At 35.3% G+C, this 21,025-nt stretch overlaps 1 protein-coding gene across 4 annotated transcripts in view; it reads right to left on the reverse strand.

The window, feature by feature from the left end:
- Positions 1-539: 539 nt before the first annotated feature.
- The window catches only part of AUH (AU RNA binding methylglutaconyl-CoA hydratase), a 110,492-nt gene continuing 90,006 nt past the window's right edge, over positions 540-21,025 (reverse strand). For 2 of the 4 annotated variants that reach the window (XM_038170195.2, XM_038170194.2), the window contains 4 exons: positions 6,443-6,630; positions 4,650-4,700; positions 2,830-2,877; positions 540-2,168 (listed from right to left, as the gene is read on the reverse strand). In XM_038170195.2, coding sequence (XP_038026123.2) covers positions 2,091-2,168; positions 2,830-2,877; positions 4,650-4,700; positions 6,443-6,630 — 365 coding nt within the window. In that variant the 3' untranslated portion in view covers positions 540-2,090. The remainder of the gene's footprint in view (positions 2,169-2,829; positions 2,878-4,649; positions 4,701-6,442; positions 6,631-21,025) is intronic. The other 2 variants (XM_038170193.2, XM_038170196.2) reach the window with 1 other exon arrangement.

The following is a 21,025-nucleotide window of genomic DNA, read 5'->3' on the forward strand; positions in this document are numbered from 1 at the left end:
GCTAGATCAAAACTTTCATAAGAAAAAGTCAGGCTATATAAGAACATTTCTGTTACAAATCACTCTCTCCTGGAAGCAGAATTCTAATATTGCTATTAATTATGAGCAATGAAGTCATCTTAATGCTGGTTACTTAATAAAAGAGACAGTAAGTGTTTAACACATCTATTGCTAAAATATTGTTCCTTTAGAACTATTCCAATATCACTAGATAGTACCTTTAGAAATTGTGCTATTGATACTCACTTTGAAATAACATTCAAACTCTTGACTTCAAAGAAGGGACTCAAATTGCTACAATCTGACAATATCTCCTCCTGAGAAAAGGAATGGAGAGACCACTGTGACAGCAAAATTATTTTCTGAGATCAAAACTACTAGTTAAAGGCACAAAACTACACAGTCTTGTGCCACAGTATTTCAAGTTATTAGACTTTTTTAAATAGACATTGACAGAAGCTACTGAATCAGGGCTTGTTAGAAAAACAGAGGCAGCTTAATAAGCAGACTGTATATCAAAGTTATGAAACACAAACCAGTCAGCATAGACTTAATATTTTTTTATCCCATTAACATAATTATTTCCTACTCAGTAAAAATGAAAATGACATGTTAGCATTTCAAAAACAGGAGAAAATGACCCTCTAGGCTTTATATGACTATCAAAACAAGCACCGGTACTTTATTTGCAAATTATCATGCATGAAATGATCGACTCAGCAAGTTTACCAGTCAACAAAGTGTGTGCTCTACCAGTTATAATCAATTTACATGTAATGATATGTCTAAATATGAATTTAAATGAGTTCCTGTCATTTCATGTTCAATAGCTGCTTTATCATCATACATATGGACACTGACCATAGTTAATGTTGCAGAAACAGCAGAGCATGCACAAGTTTCATAAGCCAATGGTAACCGAATACGAAGAAATTTGTTTTAATGTAAAAGATAGCCTCTGACTGCTAAGGCATGTTTATTTTCCAGTCAAGTTAACAAAAATAATTTCTAAGAGGTTGTTTTCAAGCATTTGTTGTATATGCCACAACTACATCAAATATACAATATGAATCACAACAGCATTCTCACCTTATAACCTACTGGATTTCTCTTTCAAAATATGAAAAGAACCCTGAGGCCACCACAGAATAAAGAACATTTCATTATCATCCCCATTGCATATAAATATACATTATTTAGACCCTGCAAAAAGGACATTCTAGGGATGAAGAGAATTCTAGTTTCTTTAACAGCATATCAGACACATCCCTGCGCAAAATATTTTAATACAATCATCACAAATTTAAAATAACCAGGGCAAGTGAAATCAAATTCCATAACAGCGGACAGTACTGATCAGATGGCATTTTGGAAGAATGCAAGACAAAGCCAAGTGTAACACACAAAAATGCATTATTAAAGGCTGGCCTCTAAGATGTCTTCATTTAATACAATTAAATGAATATAATAAGAATGACTTCATCAAAAGGACACCATTATGTATTACTCTCAAAGTTACTTTCGTTTTACTTGGAATAGTGTAAGTCAGACAAATAAAGCTTAATATTTCCCAAACAACAATCCTTTTCATCTCCCTTAACTTTATTTATAATGTACATATGCAGGTAGAATTCTCAAATGCATTTTTACTGGTATACAGAATCATTTAAATGCATATTTGGTGCAATTTCTTTTTTTTTTTGGTGTTCAGAAGTCACTTTTATTTTGATAAAATGATACAGCAAATTTATACTTAACATCACACATAGATTTTGACTATATAAAGAATTTATAGAGCTTTTTAATTGTGGAATGGTAAATTTCATACATATGAAATTTTAAAAATGCTGCATGAAATTGTGACCTTGCCAGTACACAGATCGGCCTTCAGAAACTGTAATGAGCATGAATGGACACACATTTCTATCTGGGCCCAGTACAAGTATGGACACATTGAAAATGTAGTAACATCAGTATGATTTGCTTTTACTTTGGTGGTTGTGATATTCTAGGCTAAGATGCAAAGTGCACCTTAATGGTCCTCATATCTGTACATATACCCCATTGTAGTTTAAAGGCATCAGCTTCTTTTATTCTCCCTTGTAGCGAGGAGGTCTTTTCTCTTTAAATGCAAGAAGACCTTCAATTCTATCCTTGGTTGGAATAGTCTGCAAAGGGTAATATGTAACATTTCATTATTGATACAAAAAAAAATACCAACAAAAATATTTTTGTACATATCCCCTTTCTTTAATATAAAATAAAACATAACAGCAAAATGAAAAGTGCAACATATAGTCAGATACGTGAAAGTACCAGTCATTTCATAGGCACAAAAGGAGGCAGAGAAAAAGCTTAGGAGAAGAAGGAGTATCTTTTCTCAGAACAGATGAGAGTGAGAATGAATCTCTCTAGGGTTTGTTTTGGGGTTTTGATGTGTTTGTTGTTATTATTCTGTTTTTGATTTTCTGTTTGTTACCTGGTTAGCACATATACTGTTAAGTTGCACATACTTGTGAAGTGTCCTATATGTTATTTTATGCTAAACCAAAAGAAAACAATAGCAAAGCAGTTCTTGGACTAGGTGCATGCATAGCAGTGTATGACTGATGAGGTATAGGGCTGGCAGTGCTTCATGTAGTGTCCTACACCTCATTCCTTAAATTCCTTATAGAAACAGAGTACGTAGAAGGAAGGCCTAGATCCAATGACAAAATGTTTGTAGAAGGAACCATAAAGCAATTTCTACTTGTATTTCTGCATGTGCCTCACAACATGCTCCAGCAAAGCCTCTTTTCTACATTTTTTTATTTAATCATGGTTACATACCTGAGCGTAACAAGCTTCTTCAATTGCTAAGCCTGTTACTAAGTCGACCTGAGAAAAAGAATTCAACATTTTAAAAAGCATATTTTTGTACATTTCATATACATTATTTCTTGACAGCTAGCTGTTTTTTCCATGTGCCAAATACTAAAACAGTTTACTTTAATGTTCTTCTATGGTACATTAACAAAGAAATACCTCGCTGCCATGTGGTGAGAGAGATTAGTGTTTCTGTAACAGTTTCTGTATTTGGTGATACAATTAGTATGTAATACACTGTCAAAACAATGTATGTTCTTCACTGTACATTTGTAATCATTTCAACTACTGCAAGGGAAAAGATTTACTGCATGATTATTTAAAATTTGTTCTGAAATAAATATATTCAAAAAATTCTGTAAGAAAATAATATACTAAAAAGTAAACATGGATTCAATTTTAAATGGATTTTAAAAAGTAAATTAGGCCAGTGGCAATTCTGCACTGTCATCTAGTTTTGTGAGTTGGTCTGAAAAGCTGTCCTGGCTTTAGCTGGGATAGAGTTGCTTTTCCTTATAGTAGCTGCTATGATGCTGTGATTTTGATTTATGATGAGAATGATGCTGGTAACACACTGATGTTTTGCTTGCTGCAGAGCAGTGATTACACTGAGCCAAGAAATTTTCAGCTCCTCACACTGCCCTACCAGCAAGGAGGCTGGAGGTGCACCAGGAGCTGGGAGGGGACAGACCCCAGCTGGCCAGAGGCATCCAATGTTGATTTTTCTCTTGGGGCTGCTGTGCTTGTTCTCAGAGTTGTGCTGTGTAACACCTTACTTGCGGTCTGTGCTCCCTGTTGTGCTGTTTGTCACCTCTGGGGGCTGGTTTGAGGTTATCATTTTGCTGTACTGTGCAACACTGGCTTATGATACAATAAAATTACTGGTCAGAGCAATTGCATTGTGCATCACTTGTGTTGTGTATATAGTAGTAGTAGTAGTAGTATTTTCTCTTCTTTTTCTGTCCTATTAAACTGTCTTTATCTCAACCCATGAGTTTTACCATTTTTCTGATTTTCTCCCCTATCCCACTGGAAGGGAGTGAGCGAGTGTGGTGCTTAGCTGCCTGCTGGGCTAAACTACAACAACAGCTGAAATGACTGTTCTCCTGAAGTGACTGAAATCATTTTCTCACCAGTATCTCTCTGCCTTTCTAGTGTCAGCTGCAACAGAATTACCAGCTCTCCACAAAAGGCTAGGGAAAAGGTTGTGGCTATGCACCACAAGTAGATTGTTAAGAGAAGATAAGCAACAGGGTAGATTACCACGGGAAGCCATGAAATCAGGAAATAGTAATCAGAACCAAATATGAAACTGGACTCCAGATATAATTTTAACACTAGCCTCTATTAAACTATTTAAAAAAATAGCATGCCTTTTGGCCTTTATTAATTACTAAATACCGAAAGCCTTGATAGACTTCACAGAGTATGACTTTGGTGATGTTTTTCTTTCCAGCACTTGCAATATAAGTTGTTCATAGCAGTGTGTGTTTATTTTCTCCTATCAGTAAATAGCTGAGTGCATTACACCTAGACAGATGTAGGACTCCTACACCTTGTTATGGAAATCAACATCATTCCTAGTCTCAACAGTATGAACTCAAAAAACACAGACATTAAAAAAATGCATTTAATCTTCAAAAAGGTTTTGACCAAATAGACTTTTAAAGAGTAAGAAACACTGAGAAACTAAACACAGTTCTAGAAAGAAAAAAAAAAAAAAAATCACCATGGTAAACCTGTTGCCAGCCTGACTTATTTTTATGGGAAGTACAGATCCTTACCTCCATTCCCTGATTGATGGCCAGCTTTGCAACTCTCATTGCTACTGGTCCCTGAAATGAAAGACAAAGCTTATTTACATATCACTAAATTCTAAAAGATTATGCAATAAAGAGTCAGCACATCAATGTTCTTATACTGGGACCTTTTAGAGTTTGGACGTGTATTAGATAGATACAAAACAGGTCAGTTTATATATTTACAGTAGCTATATTCTAACAAAATGATATTTTCAACATTGAGAAAAAATGAAAGAATCATATAATTTTCAGTATAGAGAACTGAAAGCAGTGTTCTGCATTTCTGTTTCTAAGGTGCTGAGCATATCCACTTTTGTCAAGATTGCTCAATTCCTTTCAAAACAAGGTTCAGAATGACCACCATAACAGGGCATCATTATAGGACTTTATAGATCAATCTAATTATGTCCTTATTATCACACAATGAAGAAACATAAAAAGATTAAACCAATTCAAATGGACCCATACAGCTTCAAACCTAAAATGTGCTTCTGCAAAGCCTGCAGTGGTCAGGTAATGACACTCTTCCATGAGCAGCTGAGTTCAGTAGCAAACAGGAGTTCCACCTTGGTCCTCCACAAGGAGGCATCTTTGGGAATCATCTCAGTCCTATGCCTATCATTGGCATCAGCTTCTGAATGGTAAGAGATTGCTTTGAAGAAGCGGCCTACTGTTTTGGGTAAGTCAAATGCAGTCTCTCAGTGGTGACATGGCACTGCCCTTGCATGAGTTGACAGGGCCTCAGAGCTCTCCATATGCTTTTGAACTGGTTCCAGTGCAAAGCTGTAACTATAAATCAGCCTTCCAGAACCACTGTATGCTAAAAACTTTAGCATATTTTTCAAGTTTGTCTTTCTATGAGGGTTTTCAAAACAATCATTTTACACATCATATTTAATCCATTTTCTATTTTGAATGCAAAGATTTTGCTGTTAAGCTTGTGATATGATACAGTGGTTTACTCATTTTGTTTAATACTACCACCTATGAATTTGCTACCTGGGGTACTTTAGTTAAAAAACAAGTTTGATGATCTCCAAACTCACATTTCTTCTCTGAACAAACAGCCTGCACTCTATGCCAGTAACAGAACAGGTAGCAATCAGCTAACACAAAGACTCCTGTAAGGGTCATAATTAAATTTCTCACTAATTTTTTTAGGTTCTAAAGCACAAAAATTCAGTAAATCCTATTTCAAGTCTTTTAGTAAAAGACGGAGATAAGATGTCATGTAGAATAAAAGACACAAGAGCATGATTCATTCATCAAACTTATACACAAAGGACAGAAATCAAACAGATCACTTTCCAGTAGTAAATGGGTTTTGCTTTAATACTGATATTACATTTAGTTTTATTTTTTCAAAACAAGAGCTATGCTGAAATACATTCACTTTCATAAGGACTTTTTTGTATCTCTTCCGAAGTATTCAACAGCAACAGAATAAGCTATTGAGACAAACAATTTACTAAAAAAAAAAGAAAAAAACAAAGAAAAAAACAACCCTTACACCATTTATTAGTGTTTAACATGTGAAAACCAAAATATACAATGGAAACACAGACCACAGCGCTATGATACATGGATTGACAAAGCGTATTTGCTTTACTGGGAAATATTTACCAAATAACACTTGATCCATGAGAAAAATTTCCATTGCTCTCCACATAGCTACGTAACTTCGTGGCAATTATAACCAGAACACAGCTGAGTCTCTTTCAGGCTTAATATTTGGTAACAACTATTAAGTTAAATAGCAAAATAATTAGTTATACCTGAGGTAAAAATTCTCTTGCCAGAGCTAGTGCTCTTCTGTATGCGGCATCCCCTGCTTCGTTCTGTTCTACCACATGGCTAATCAATCCTATTGATTTTGCTTCCTCACCATCTACAATGCGTGCAGAGAAGATTAGTTCTTTAGCCAAAGATACTCCAATAGTGCGGGGTAATCTCTGTGTCCCCCCTAAAATTTGGAAAAAGAGAAAATGCAAGTATTAGTTTCACATCCCTTTATCCCACAAGTGTAGATGCCTTATTCAGTTCAAATATTTTCAATTCCATAAACATTTATATGAAAATATAGAAATTACATTAGACAGTCCAAAGTGCCTTTTTCAGTTTTGAAACTAAATCTAAAAGGAAATCAATTGTTCTGTTTCTTAGAAAGACATGAAAATAGCTGAAAAGAGCTAACAGTAATAGAAATTCTGTTTGACTGCAAGCAGGATACCTTACTCAAAATCAGCCAAATACTGAAAAAAGCCAGTAAATGACCATACCCAAGCATTTTGCTTCTTTTTAACAATCTGTATATTTACATTATATTACCATCTTGAAAACATTTTTGAAGAACTACACTCAGGAAAAATATATACTGCAAGAGACAGAACGAGGCTGTAGCCAATGCTAAACTTTCCATGTATTAGGGACAGTAAAAATTCCTATCTAACATGAACTAAAGACAAGGTCTTTAAAAAATCATGGCCTTGTCTCTCCTTACTTTTGTCTTACTGTTGAAATCCAAAGCCTGATCACAAAAATTAGAAAAGAGCAATGATGGATGCAGGCCAGTGGAAAAAGGCACCTAACATTACTTAGCTTCTCCTACTGTGATAAAAAAATTTTGTTAGATTTTGAGGTCAAAAAGTAGTTACTACATTAACCAGACATGTGAAGATAGATTACTTGGTTATATGAAGAATTAGCTTTCTAAAACTGATGAACAATGATAACGTGAGTATAACCGTTATCAAAACTGAAGACATAGATTGAAATCACAGAAGCAGATATTTGTATGAACTAAAAAGAGTAGAAATGGCCTTCATCCAGGAAAAGGTATTTTGAAACTATACAAGGTACTGTTTTGACATGAATCTGAAACAAATATTCCATTGAGACACGCAGTCTGAAAGTAAAAATTTCTTTCCAAATAGAGCTATTTCTGCAACAGCATGTTAATATATTAAATTATAAATGTATGTATATATGCAGGAGAAATATTTACAGGTGTTCAAGGAGAGCTGGTACAACACCGGACAAATGCATGTTCAACTGATATAAAACATTGATTTCCACTAGGTAATTGTAGACTAAGCCAGTACTGTTTTGAAACCATTCAATTCTCTTAGTGATGCTTCCTGAAAATACTTTAAATATGTTTCTGAACCATGATCTTACTGGACATAAACAAAACCTTATTGTGATTCCACGATTCAGCTTTCAGATATTATTATTTCTTAATGAATCACAAACTTCAATACTACTGTATTCCTTTCCATAAAAACAGACCTCCCTTTGAACACATTGTAAGAAAATAAAGGAGGTTTGGGGGGATTTCTGCCTTATGTCTTCTAGAATATTACAAAATCATGATATAAAACAAAAAAGAGCTACTTTCTCCAGGCTGAAATTGAATGAATAAAAATGAAAATTCTTACACTCAAAATAGTTTTAAACATTAGCAAATACAAACACTGTGAACTTTCTACAGACCTACCATTCTGGTATGACTGTACTTAAGACCATCATTGTGGACAAGGAGGACAGGCAACAGAAAAATAAACTCATGTTTGGAAGTTCTGCTAGTTCAGCTAAGCAGGTGATAGTGCTATCAGGAAAATTTTGCAAACAGCTCCCACCAGAAGAACTGAGGAATCAGAATTTAAAGAAAGCTCCCATTATAGAATATTTTTATGACAGGAAAAAGGAAAAAGGAAAAAGGAAAAAGAACAAGGAAAAGAAAAGAAAAAACACCCAAACAACCCCCTTTTTAAAATACTACAAACCCTATTAGTCTTGGCTGCCTAACTGGTGAGATTCACTGAGAATGACTTAAACTCTAGCTATAAACATTTAAATCCCATCTACATGCCATAAAAACATGAGATGTATTTTCAAGAAACTTGCTGCTTATGATACCAAGCTGTACCACCACTTCCACACAGAAACATTTACTGGCATTTTTTTCATACTGAACATGTCTTCATTTCTCACCCAACGAAGCTGTCATACCCTAATCAATGTCTATCCTCATACACATTTACGTGTACATCAGAACACTGCAGATGTCTACTCTGACTCTTTAAGAACAGTTTTTTCATAAATTATCCCTTGCACCATAGTAATAAAATCCAGAAATGTATCAAGTTTGGCTTTTGATTAAAGAAAACTTTGTGTCCAAATCATAAGACTTGAAACCATACGAAACTGAATCTACTTATTCCATATCTTCTGTTCCTTTTCTGTTCGCTATGCCTCGTATTTTTTTCTGCTTAAATATCTCTCCTTTCTTTACTGCTTCATCTCTTCTATTACTGCTTCTACCAGGAAATGTTGAAAACAAAATTTAATTGTGCAATAATATTTCATAACTTTGACCAAGCAATGGGTATGTTTAAGCATGAAACACTGTTTATAGATGAAAAAAAAAAAAAAAAAAGTGTTCTTGCCAGTGTCTTACACAATAACGATTAAAGAGCAAAAAGAAAAAAGAAAAAAAACAAAAAACAAAAAACAAAAAACAACAGACTATAGTCTATGTTGTTTGGCTGCTTCCCACACAGCAAAGCCATTAAGCAGAGGAGCACGTACTTTGATTAATATTCACAGAATACAAGCCAACAGTTCAATGCATCAATCATATATATTCAGTAGTAGCAATAAGATATATGCATACACAAAAGCAGTAAGACAATTAATCAATTACAAACAACACACCAAAATACACATAAGTTACGTTCATTTATGAAGAAAATACAGAGTATGCTGCAGATGAATGTTGTGTTTTGGTAACACACAAAGAACATATAATGCCTGCCAACTACAATCAGAGCTAAAGGAAGTAACACCCAGTCTTCAAAGACATTACTTAACCAGGGCATTTCATCTAAATGTAGAGCAATATTTAATGGAAGAATAGTTGTTTCTTTTTCACAAACTTAAGAACATCTTATTTCAAGGACCAGTGATCTGGCATTACACAGTGTGTTAAAAAAACTTATTTGACACAAAGTTGCAGTGTAAATGCATTCTTATCTAAGGTAGTATATATTCAATGTTGTAATAACTGTAAACACCAGTTTTAGATGACACTCCAGTCTGTGTGAAAAGACGCATTGAATACAAGACTACAAGGTATGAATATTGTTAAATGTATTTTTTGCATGCCTTATTTTTTCTTAACAACCAGTTGATTTTGTATGACTGTTTATTTACTGACAGTAATTCATCAATTACAAAATATGTACACAACTGGTTTGGATTAAGGGAATTACGTGATAAATTCCCAAGCGTATATCCAACAAGATGAAGCAACTAGCTTACTGGAAATAGATTCATCATTCTGGCAGAGAAGATCTACAATCAGTAGTTTCTCATAGCTCAAGGCTCTGTCAAAATGTATTGGACAAAATCCTGTTCTGACAAAAAAAAAAAAATCCAAACTTTAATTTAGTAATATTCTTGTTTATTAAGTTAAGTAAAATGATTCTTTCTATCCTATTCTTTTCACCACAAACTTCATTTGGTTTGCATTGGATTGATTTAACTGGACCAGTATCTAGCTTTCTCTTTTTAACTACTGTATATTTCTAGTGTTTTATTAACAATAAATGGTGAAACCAGAGTCCATCAGCCACAAAACTTCTAATTACCCAATTCAGCCAAAAATGTCTTGTAGGCATTGTTGTGGTTCTTTCACAGAAAGCTGTGAGGAGTAGACTTTTTTCCTTTCCATTGAAAGATATGAAAGAATGGAATATGGGAACGTAGAAGCCTGCTGTTAATAACACCCAATCCTTGACAATAAGTATAGAGCTCATAAACATGGCTAAAAAGACTATTTTAATGTAATACTTTTCAGTCATGTATCTTGTATGTAAAAAGTATGTGTTACAAATGTCTTAAAGTACCTGACATCCTTTGCTAAATAAAGAAATTTTCAAAATACAAACATTCTGAAAGCTATCAAAACAATCTTTAACACCAATTCTCCAACAGATTATTTACTAGATCAGGCCTTGATCCTGCAAAGACACAAGAGTTTCAGCTCACTTAAATCCAGGAATAAATCCTTATGGGATCAGACATCCCAAATCCTTTCATAAAAGAAAACATGAAGAGCCTGCAACTGGCACAAACTAAGTAACTAACAACTGAAAACAGCTTCGACCAGGAAGGACATCAACAAAGATGTAGGACAAAGTGAAAACCACATGGAGATAAAAAGAAACAAAACGTTATCTCTGTGACAACAAAAAAGCACCGAATTGACAAAAAGTAGGCGAGGCCTCTCTCCTGTCTGGCCATGTAAGTTGTTGTTTGGAAAAAGAGTAGAGACCTGAATGAAGCGTGCCCAAGACAGTGGCCTGAGATTGACTTGGGAGTTGTGTTGGGGTCTGTGATAACTGAGGACAGAAGCTGTATCCAGAATGCATTTAGCAGGAGGCTGCCACAAGGGCCAGTGGGAGTTTATTTTGCCAGTCAAGCCAAAGAAAGCTCAGCAGTGATCTAAGTCACAACTGCACATGAGACTGGAGGTGAAGGATGACCCGCTACCTACAGCAGCATGGCGGCTGCAAACATCAGCTCCAAAGCTGCCAACCAAACTTGCAAATCAGTTCTTAATTTTCACAGTCTATTTTATTCATTTACGTCTGTAGTTTGGTTTATTTAAAAACCTATCTGAAAAATGCCTAGAATACATCAAAACTGCATGCGTGGGTGACTTGAAGGTGGCAGCTTGAGTCAGTAGAACATAGTACTTGGCTTGAAGATGTAACACTTACAATTCATGAGAGAAAGTATAAATATACTCTCAGAATTCACTAGCAGTTTAATGATCACAGCTTTTGTATGGTAAGATGAAATCGTTGGGTAATTTAGAAAACATGATTTATTTTCAAAGTAAGTAATCCTCTTGTAGATGGAGAAAGATTAAAAATTGGTATCCCAGCAGACAGTTGTATATGTGAAATGAATGGATCAAAGAATGAGTCTGGAACGTTATTTTTATAAAATGAACTCCACTTCAGAAGAGATTCTGTATCTAGTTATTTACTGCACACTTCCCTCATGACTGTTGGACATTCTGCTACGCATCCAGACCTTTAGCACTCCACTGTCAGACCAAACACTGCTTGGCAAGCACAGATCTGCATTATTCCACACGGACTCCCTGGACTCATGGCTTTAGCAATGCACACATTGACAATCCACTTTATCGCTTTCACATGAATTATTTAAGGAAGAAAAGAGAAGTGCATAAGGCCATTAGTCTAGTTATTAAATTTTACTTTAACGTAAACAAATACAATAGAAATGAGCACACATTCAGTAAGGCCACGCACCCTTCTTTTACTCCAGATAGAAACTTGTTCTTACTGTCCTTTGGGATAAAATGACAGAAAGCGAAGTTACGCAAAATTAGAAAGTACGTACACATTATAACATAACTCATCTTGCTGCAGATAGAAATTAATGGCCCAGGAGAAGGCATTTTCCAGTTTCAAAATTACACCCACACGTTTATGAAGTCATTACTCAGCTGTAACAACAGGTAGGAGGTTTAGAGCAGTGCTGTTCCATAGGATCATACTTAACAAATCATGTGGACTTTATGAGTAATATTAGGCAAAAACTTTTTTTAAAGTTGCATTTGAAATAAATAATTTTGGAGTCCATGCTCTTACCGTTTTGGATTGATTGTAGCAGCTAAAATTTGACTCATAAAAATCATGACATAAAAAAAAATGACATAAGAAAATCTATCATAAGTACTTAAGACAAGCAAATTACAGAAAAATGGGTTACCACAGTGGTATTCTATTCTTATTTACACTTAGAATGAGATCACAGTCCCAATTTGGGACACTTCCTTGCTTTAGCATTTAGTAGCCACAAAAAAAAAAAACACAAAAAAAAACAGTAAGCAAAGCAAAACCAGACTATTACGACTGAAATCTCCACTGCTTACGGGTGAGTTACTTGAATGTTTTCCCTACTTCAGTGCTTTCCACATAGAAATCTACCATCTCATCCTTCCACATAGCAAAGTAATACACTGCATTACTAACTCCCTACACCCAACTCCTATTCCTAACCCTACATCTTCTCCCATCCTGACTAATATCTGCTTTCAACAATTCTGAACACTGCTTGAGCAGTCCTAAGGAAAAAATAATCAGTCCAACTTAGAACGGGAGTCCAGGGAAAACTCCAAAGCCAAGACACAGCAACTCCTGGTTCAGCTGTCTAACCCCAAGTGACAGACTGACAGCAGTGGTGAACAAGGGAAGAGAAGCTGATGTCATCTACTCAGATTTATACACAGCCCCTGATACAGTCCCGTACAACATCCTTATCTCTAAACTGGTGAGGCATGAATTTGATGGATAGACTACTCAGCGGATATGGAATTGTCTGGATGGTTGCATCCAGAGAGTTGGTTTCAATGGCTCAGGTTCCAGGTAGAGACCAGTGATGAGCTTGTCTATCAGGGGTCTGTACTGGGATCAGAACTGTTCAATATCTTTGTTGGTGACAGAGACAGTGGGATTGAGCACACTCTCAGCAAGTTTGCAGAGGACACCAAGATGAACAGTGCAGCTGATACACTCTATACTCTGGTCCTTCCAGAGGAATGTTGGCAAGCTTAAGAGAGGAGAACCATGTAAAACTCATGAAGTGTTCAAGGCCAGGTTGAGTGGGGGTTTGTGGAACCTGGTCTAGTGGGAGGTGTCCACTGGGGTTTAAACTAGATGATCTGTAAGGTCCCTTCCAATTCAAACCATTCTATGATTCTATCTCTAAGAATAATTACAACTTCTATTAGGAATTAAAAATTAAAATAAATCCATCATAAAATATAAGAATGCATTCAGAATATGCTCTAGGATATTCTCCCTTGCTACTTCTGAGCACTTGGATATTCATGTGCCTGGCTTGAGACAATAAAAGATTTTTTTTTTCACTAAACATTCTTAGTGATTTCAGATTTCAGCTTCATGTTTTCATGCTCAGTGTCTCCAAAATACTGTAACTTGTGTCAAACTGGCCATCAAAACATGAAAAACACTAGTCAGTGAGCTGACACCTGAAAAAATGTCATTTGAGAGATCTGAACATATGAGGTTAGAATCCTCTGACACAGGCTGGGATAGATGATGCTTTTCCGAAGCCAAGAACACCCTTTACTGGCTCTTCAGAGAAATGAGTTATTAACTATACAAATACAATTCAGCCTCTACTTATATACTGAGAACAGCAGATATCCTCAAGACGATATAGAAGACCAGGTTTTCAAAGGTTGAAGGTTAAAAATGCAACATAAATGAAATCAACAGGAAGAAAATTCAAATTGCTTGTTTGTTCATGTCTCTATCAGGAAATCACATCTCCTTACTATTTTTGACTGACACTTGGCCCCATCTATTGCTGTTCAGGATGAACTGAGAGAGTGTAGACAGGACTAGCATACTGTTTTGAGGAACAATACATTAAAAGGATAGACGATTGGTATTACATTTAAAAGTCCTTCATCTTACTGATAAATACTATTTTGTTTAATTCACATTGTTAACATTTTATGAATGAGTTTTTAAAAAGCTTGCAATCCAAATTCAGGAAAAAAATTCACTTTAATTTCGAAATAATTTTCTGTAAAGATATACAATAACATTAAATGACAGTTACTATGCAACCAGTGGATCCACCCCAGTAAGTGTAAACACTGTAAACTGGATATTTTAACATTTCATTGTTTGGGATTATTCTGATGTTTTCCCTCAATAGAAATATGTAACTCTTCCAACACCTTCTGGTCAAGTTGTAATTAAAAAAAAAAAAAAAAAAAGGAATAAAAGCCAATAACTGACAGGAATTTAACAAAGAGCGAGCTGAAATAAGTGATTATTCCCAGATTGTAGCCATCTGACTGTTAAAACACTAATGAGAAGGATTACATTAAGAAAGGCTCTTTCATATTCGTCTCACCTGCTGCTGTGACACAAGTAATATAGAAAAGAATTCACCGCACACAGGATGCAATGCAAGAGGGCTGTATGCAACAGTAATTCTTCCCCTATATATGGAGAAGCTAGTGCTAATTAGATTCTTCTGCCACCTAATCACACACAGATGAGATGGAATTCATGGACCTTTACAGTTTTGAGGATCAAAGAAATTAGATATGAGTTTTACTTTCCTTACATCCCACTTGCAAATTACAGGAAAAGAGACATTTGGGGCTACATACGCAGGATGTAATGAAGAAATAAATTTGTATCAGCACAGTGACCTAGGACAGCAGCTGAGAACACTCCGCTTGATAAAAAGATGTATCTTTAATTAGCGTAAGTCATTAAGAATAGTTTACTTCAAACACTGAAAATAAACAAGGTGGGTAATATCACTCGCCTACCTCTCACTAGCTGTTTACATCAGGTAGGATCTTTCTGCTGCGAGCAGACCTTGGTGCTGAATGCTTTCTGCTTCTAGGTGCAGCTGCAGCCTGGTTGCTGCTCCTAGTTACGGATATCTCAAAGGAACTTTTACATGGAGATCCTTTGAACCTTCTTTAGCAACAATCCACCCTCAATGATAGAGCTCTCCCAAGTCCCTAGCAATTTTGTAACATTTTATTGGAGCCTGGACACTTAAAAAGAGATTTCAAAAGATCTCTTTCTGTGTAAGCCCTTTAGAGAAAACAAGGCACAACAACAAGGAACTAACTCAAAAATAGAATTCCTTTAGTAATGGACAATTTGCCCTTGAAATCCAGAGAGAATCATGGATTCTTTGAAAAAGAGAATATGCTGAATGAAAGCCCTTGTAGATTCAATTTGCCTGCAAGGTTTAGAATTTGATGAACAAGCATAAATCCACATCATCTTCTTTGCTCAGTCTCTTTCTTGCTCAGAAAAAGCAGTATTTTTAAAAATCATCTCTATCTGCCCTTTCTTTCTAATCCTGAGATGTATTTCACCCTTAGAACTGGTGAAACCCTGAGAGCCTCCTTTCCCAGCCAGCCTTCACTGAAGCATTTATTCTTTTAAGTGGACCACTGAAATGGAGCTCAGAAATTGAAAGCCTTTTTCAGATCTCCATTGTTAACTCTAACCAAGCAGGGCTACATCTTCCCATGTAACTTAAGGCCACACAGCAAAGTAAGTGTTCTGCGGAGACATCTGATCAAATGCCAAAAGCTGGATAAGCTTGCTACTTGTTAGCATGGCCCTTACACTCTTGATCATATAAAACCTAAATATGATTTGAGACAAATCTGTGTTGTTCTCTCGGTCTCTCTTGTCTGAGTTTCTTGTTCATGCATCTGTCTCCTAGTTTGCTTTGTTTGTTTGCTTTTTTTAAGAGCCTAAAATATCATTTCTGGTGAAACAAAATACTGCATTTAAACTGAAACAAAACACTTTGCTTATATGACTTGATTTTTGATTGATAATTTAGTTCAGCCACTCAACTGAACCTTCAATTATTTTAATAGCCCTGCCTACACCTAAAAATGTCTTACTAAGAAAAAATTTACCTTTCTTCACTAGTCTGCTGCTTGTACTCAAGCTACATACTATTTCATAACAGTGAGACTTCATGGAAAACAAAATTCCCTGACAAAAAATAAAGGAAATCAATGAAAACAAACGCATGACTTTGATGCCTATCTTATATGCTACTTTCACTGTACCTTTGGAACATTCTTGAGCAGCAGCATTTTTAATCATTTTGTGCCAGTAAGTTATAGCCCCTTTGGTATGCAGATCAACTCCTTACTGGTTCTAACAGGACAGAGGTCTAGGTGCACACCTGTGATCTCAAGCTGGTAGGTTCAAATCCCACAGACAACCTCACCCTGCGTATTAGACTAAACACTGCCATGATTCCTCACAGTATTGTTTTTTATCATTTCCTTCTCTTCCTCCTAATTATGAAAGCAACGGTGTTTTCATGCAGGTATGCTGGATAGGAAAAGAAACAACCACTTTCTCCCCAGAGAATAAACATTTTGCTAGTCTAAAATTTTTAATAAACATTTTGCTAGTCTAAAATACAGAGAGGCTGATGCTCAAGGCACACGTAATAGAAGACGGTATGGGGGGAAAGAACTCTTTTAGGGTAAAAACCCTGAGCAACTGAGTATATTGCAACTAAGTTGCAAGGAGCTGGAACATACCATTATAATTGGAAGTGGGGTTTGCAGTGACCCTTTGCAAAGCTCCTGAATTTCTTCTTTTTGTGGAAAGATCATCACTACATTTCTGAGACAAGAGGCAAATGAGGGCTTCCCCTAGCTTGTTTCCCTAGCTCGGCTCTTTTCTAGAAACACCTGGAAAAAAAAACAACCCCCAGAAGTTTATTATGAGGATTGCATAGTCCAAAGCTAAAAGGAGAATTACACTCCATATATGAAGAACTAACTAATGGCTATCCTTCTGGCAGGTATTAATTGTATTAATATATTAAGCTAAAAGGTCAAAATTAAACTATCTTCTTTGATCCTCTTTTAGTTTGGATAATTTAAATTTCAGTATAGTCATTCCCATTTCTTGACACTCAAATGCAAAATGTTAAAATATGACATCAAACTAAACCCTTGAAAGACTGAATTCTATGGGGTGTTTTTTTTTTGCTAAAAAACATTCATATGTATGCCAAATACATCGTATCCTCTGTTCCTATTTTCAAAAAACTTCCACAGCGTAAGTCATGAGAAAACTTAGATTAACTCAGTCACCGATTAACACTGGTTCCTTAGATCTCAAATTACATTAAACTATAAAAAACATTAATATAAAGCTGCAAAGGATTAGTATCTTTGAGACATTTTTTTCCTACAACTTCTTTTTTTCCTCTGTGTCTGAGAATCGAGGGAGAAAAAGTCACTCTTGGTCCTCTTGGTCATAACCTGAACATACCTGATGAAGAACAGAGGTAGAGAAGGAGGGACAGGAATCTAGTATTTCTGAAATTCAGAGATTTGTAATAGTTGGCTTAGATAAGTCTCCAGTGCCAGAGAGGCTGTGAAATAATTAAGGAAACAGCACTTCATAAATCATTTTACCCAACTTTCTTTGTGGTGAACTAACTTGTGCAGCTGTTCTTTTAAGGCAGACTACACAATTACCATTTCATTCATTGAATCTTCTGAAAATTGCTGAAAAACACCAGACATACAGTGAATTAACTATTAATTTGGAAGCTATTTTGCCTTCTAACATAATATAGTCATAACTGAATATGAAATGAAAATAATTGAACTCTGTATTATTACTCACTGATGATGGATCTCAAAATAAGTAAACTATTCAACTAAAAACTGACTTGCACTATTCATGTCTATATGAGTGATACATTTTTCCTTTGCTTCAAATGTAATGTTGATCATAAATAGAACTGATTTTGTCTTTACTTTGTATTATTATCTTGGCATGATATAGAGCCTCTACTCACTTGAAGGTTTTCAACCACATGACACCTGAAAATGGGGCCATATTTTCAGAGTCAATTAGTAAGCTGTGTTTTAATTTCAGAGAACTGTAGTCATATTTCATTCATCCTTTACCCCATACTTTGTGAGGGTTCAGCAGTTGGATTAGTAGTGTTTGCTGAGAAAACCATCACTAAAGTTCAATGATGAGAACCACACAATATACTTAAATACTGAAGATTGTGTTTCATATATTACAGTGTAAATGATGCATGACTGTTTTTTATGAGTATTCTAAATTCAGTTACTAAACCTCTAGAAGAGATCACTTTATAGCATAATCAATTGTTTTATTTATACTTTTATATCTTTTTAAAATGTTCACTTATTATTTTTTTCATCCCACCCTTTACAATGGCACCCACAGGTGCATGAATTTTCATTACATAGAACTGTGTGAGCAGTTGTGTTAAGTGTTTCCTCCTCGATTATTATTGAAGTGTATTCCAACTTGTTACTTAAATTGCAGTTTACTGAGGAGTGATTCCCCCCTCCACAAGACATTTAGTTTACTGCTTTGTAATTGTGGATATTACCAATCTATTTAAAGAATGACACCCATAAAACTCTATTTCATAACTTGCTTTTTATAACTCATGTCTGGACCAAGCTTACTTCGATGGTAATCAGTCCTCCCTCTTATCAAAATCACCAAAGGTCTGCAAAACTAATGGATTTAGCTCAAGGCTTATGTCCCTTTTGATTTCCATACCGCTTGATGGCTAACCATTTGATTTAATGACGCCTAATGCTGATGCTAGCTTTGCAGCGGAGATTTGATCATTATGAACAGTGGTCTTTCTCTTTTTAACTTCAACCCCCAACTCCCATTCAGCTACTCTAGACACTCAAGAATACAACTTTAAATATTTCATTAGGTTCAAGATGAAGAAAATTTGCTCTCTGGAAGTGCTCAATCCATTTGCAATACCACACATGCTTTGCTCTTCCTCTTAACCCTTCCTCTGTACAAAAAAGATCTATCTAAGAATAGGAAAAAAAAATGATTTTAATACATTTGACTTAAATAATGTGATGGATAAAAGGACACTATAGTAAATTATTTAGTAGAAACAAAACATAAATCTAGTATTTTTCATCTTCTGTGCCGCAAAACTCTTGAATAATAATGCTGCTAAACACAGAAAGTGTCCACTTGTGATATTAAAATAACAGAATGTGTTTTTTTGCTGTTTTTATTTATTTATTGACATCCAAGAAAGTAAAAGATTGAATATGCTAATAAAAGTATTCCTTCTACTTGTTTCCTCTCCCTTAGTAATAGCTAATTATTTTACTCAGAGCTCCCCATGCACAAAGACCAATATTTCTTTTGATCAAAGAGTAACATTTTCAAATTCAAACCAACTGTTCTAGCAAAAAGAAATAGGTTTTAAATTTTCATTTAGCTCTAACACATTACACGAATACCTGAGAACAAGAAAACTGAGATATATCAGAAAGTGTTTTGTAACTTCTGTAGTCATTACTAGTCTAAGTCTGGCAATCACTATGTAACAGGCTAAATTGGCCCTTCTAACAGCAGAAGGATGGAACCTAGCACGTTGTGTTACAGCAGGTACAAAGTTCCCAGTATTTACAAACCTAATTTCATGTTATGATTTAAAAACTACACAGGAAAAACATCTCAGTGTCTTGTTTCATCCAACAATCAGATTTTGTTTATAAACTTAAAAATATTATTTATCAAAATATAGAGAATAACATTTTTGTTAACTATTTAACATATTCTCTAAAGATAAACCATGATCAGGAGGTGAAGGAAGCTGTTGTTAGTTGGATTTTTACCTTGTTGACGGAACAGGACTATTTAGAGTCTTTCACTTCACAGGAGTTTTGGACAAATAAACTTAACATCTCCACAAAATGGGTGTCCTTTCATAGTTACTAGTGATGCTTTGTTTTGTTTTGTAACATTCCTGCAAGATTAAGTATTATCATCTTAACTTACCTGCACACAAAAAGGGAAAAATGAACAGTCATGTTCCCAGAATAAGCTTGAAGGATGTACAGTAAATGGGGAATTGTGTTTATTCTACATAATGGGAAACAAAATATACAAAATATTAAATAGCAGCTTATTAAAGAACCATCTATCATATGGAGGAGGATATCCATTAAAAAAAAAAAAAAGTGGTGATGTAATTTATCATGTTTCATAACGCTTATGTACAGAGCAGACAATTTCAGTCATGGGACATTATAGTGACAGTCAAACTGGTTACACTTTTTCTTATAATCATTGGAAAATGTGAATTCATCAGTAAGTGAAGTGTTTGGTATAAACACCCTTGTTTTCATTCAGTGGAACATAGGTGGGTTTCCTCTGAAAGCAGCTCTGTTTCCTGTCATTTAACATGCATAGCTCGATTACATCCACTAGACTTTTCAGCCTCAGAAGCTTAGCCATGATGAATGTCCAACCCCATACACTGCAGGACTCAAAAGCTTATAGCTTTGTGGTAGATTCACCAAGCAAAATATGCTAGGGCTAAGACTTGAGAAGCACTAGGCTGCCCAGTTGGCCACTGTACACCAAGTTCTGGCCAAAGAGGAAGTCCGAGACCAGTAGCAGAGGGAAAATGGTGGCCTAGGAGCTTGGCAGTTTTTCAAGTTCTCCTAGCAGAGGCCCCTGTATCTCTGGCCACTAGGTCAGAAGCTCCAAGGTCTCATTTAAGGTGATTCTTAGGTTTTTCATAGGGAGTGGGTAACCTATGCAAAAGGAAGGCAGGTTGGGGAAGCAGTCAGCCAAGCATCTAGACTTTATAACAGACTTTATATAATTGATTTCTTTATTTTTTCATTTCTTTCTAATTCCAGACTCAGATTTATTAGTCAGAAA

Source organism: Anas platyrhynchos, chromosome Z, assembly GCF_047663525.1.
Source record: "Anas platyrhynchos isolate ZD024472 breed Pekin duck chromosome Z, IASCAAS_PekinDuck_T2T, whole genome shotgun sequence".
NCBI lineage: Eukaryota > Metazoa > Chordata > Aves > Anseriformes > Anatidae > Anas > Anas platyrhynchos.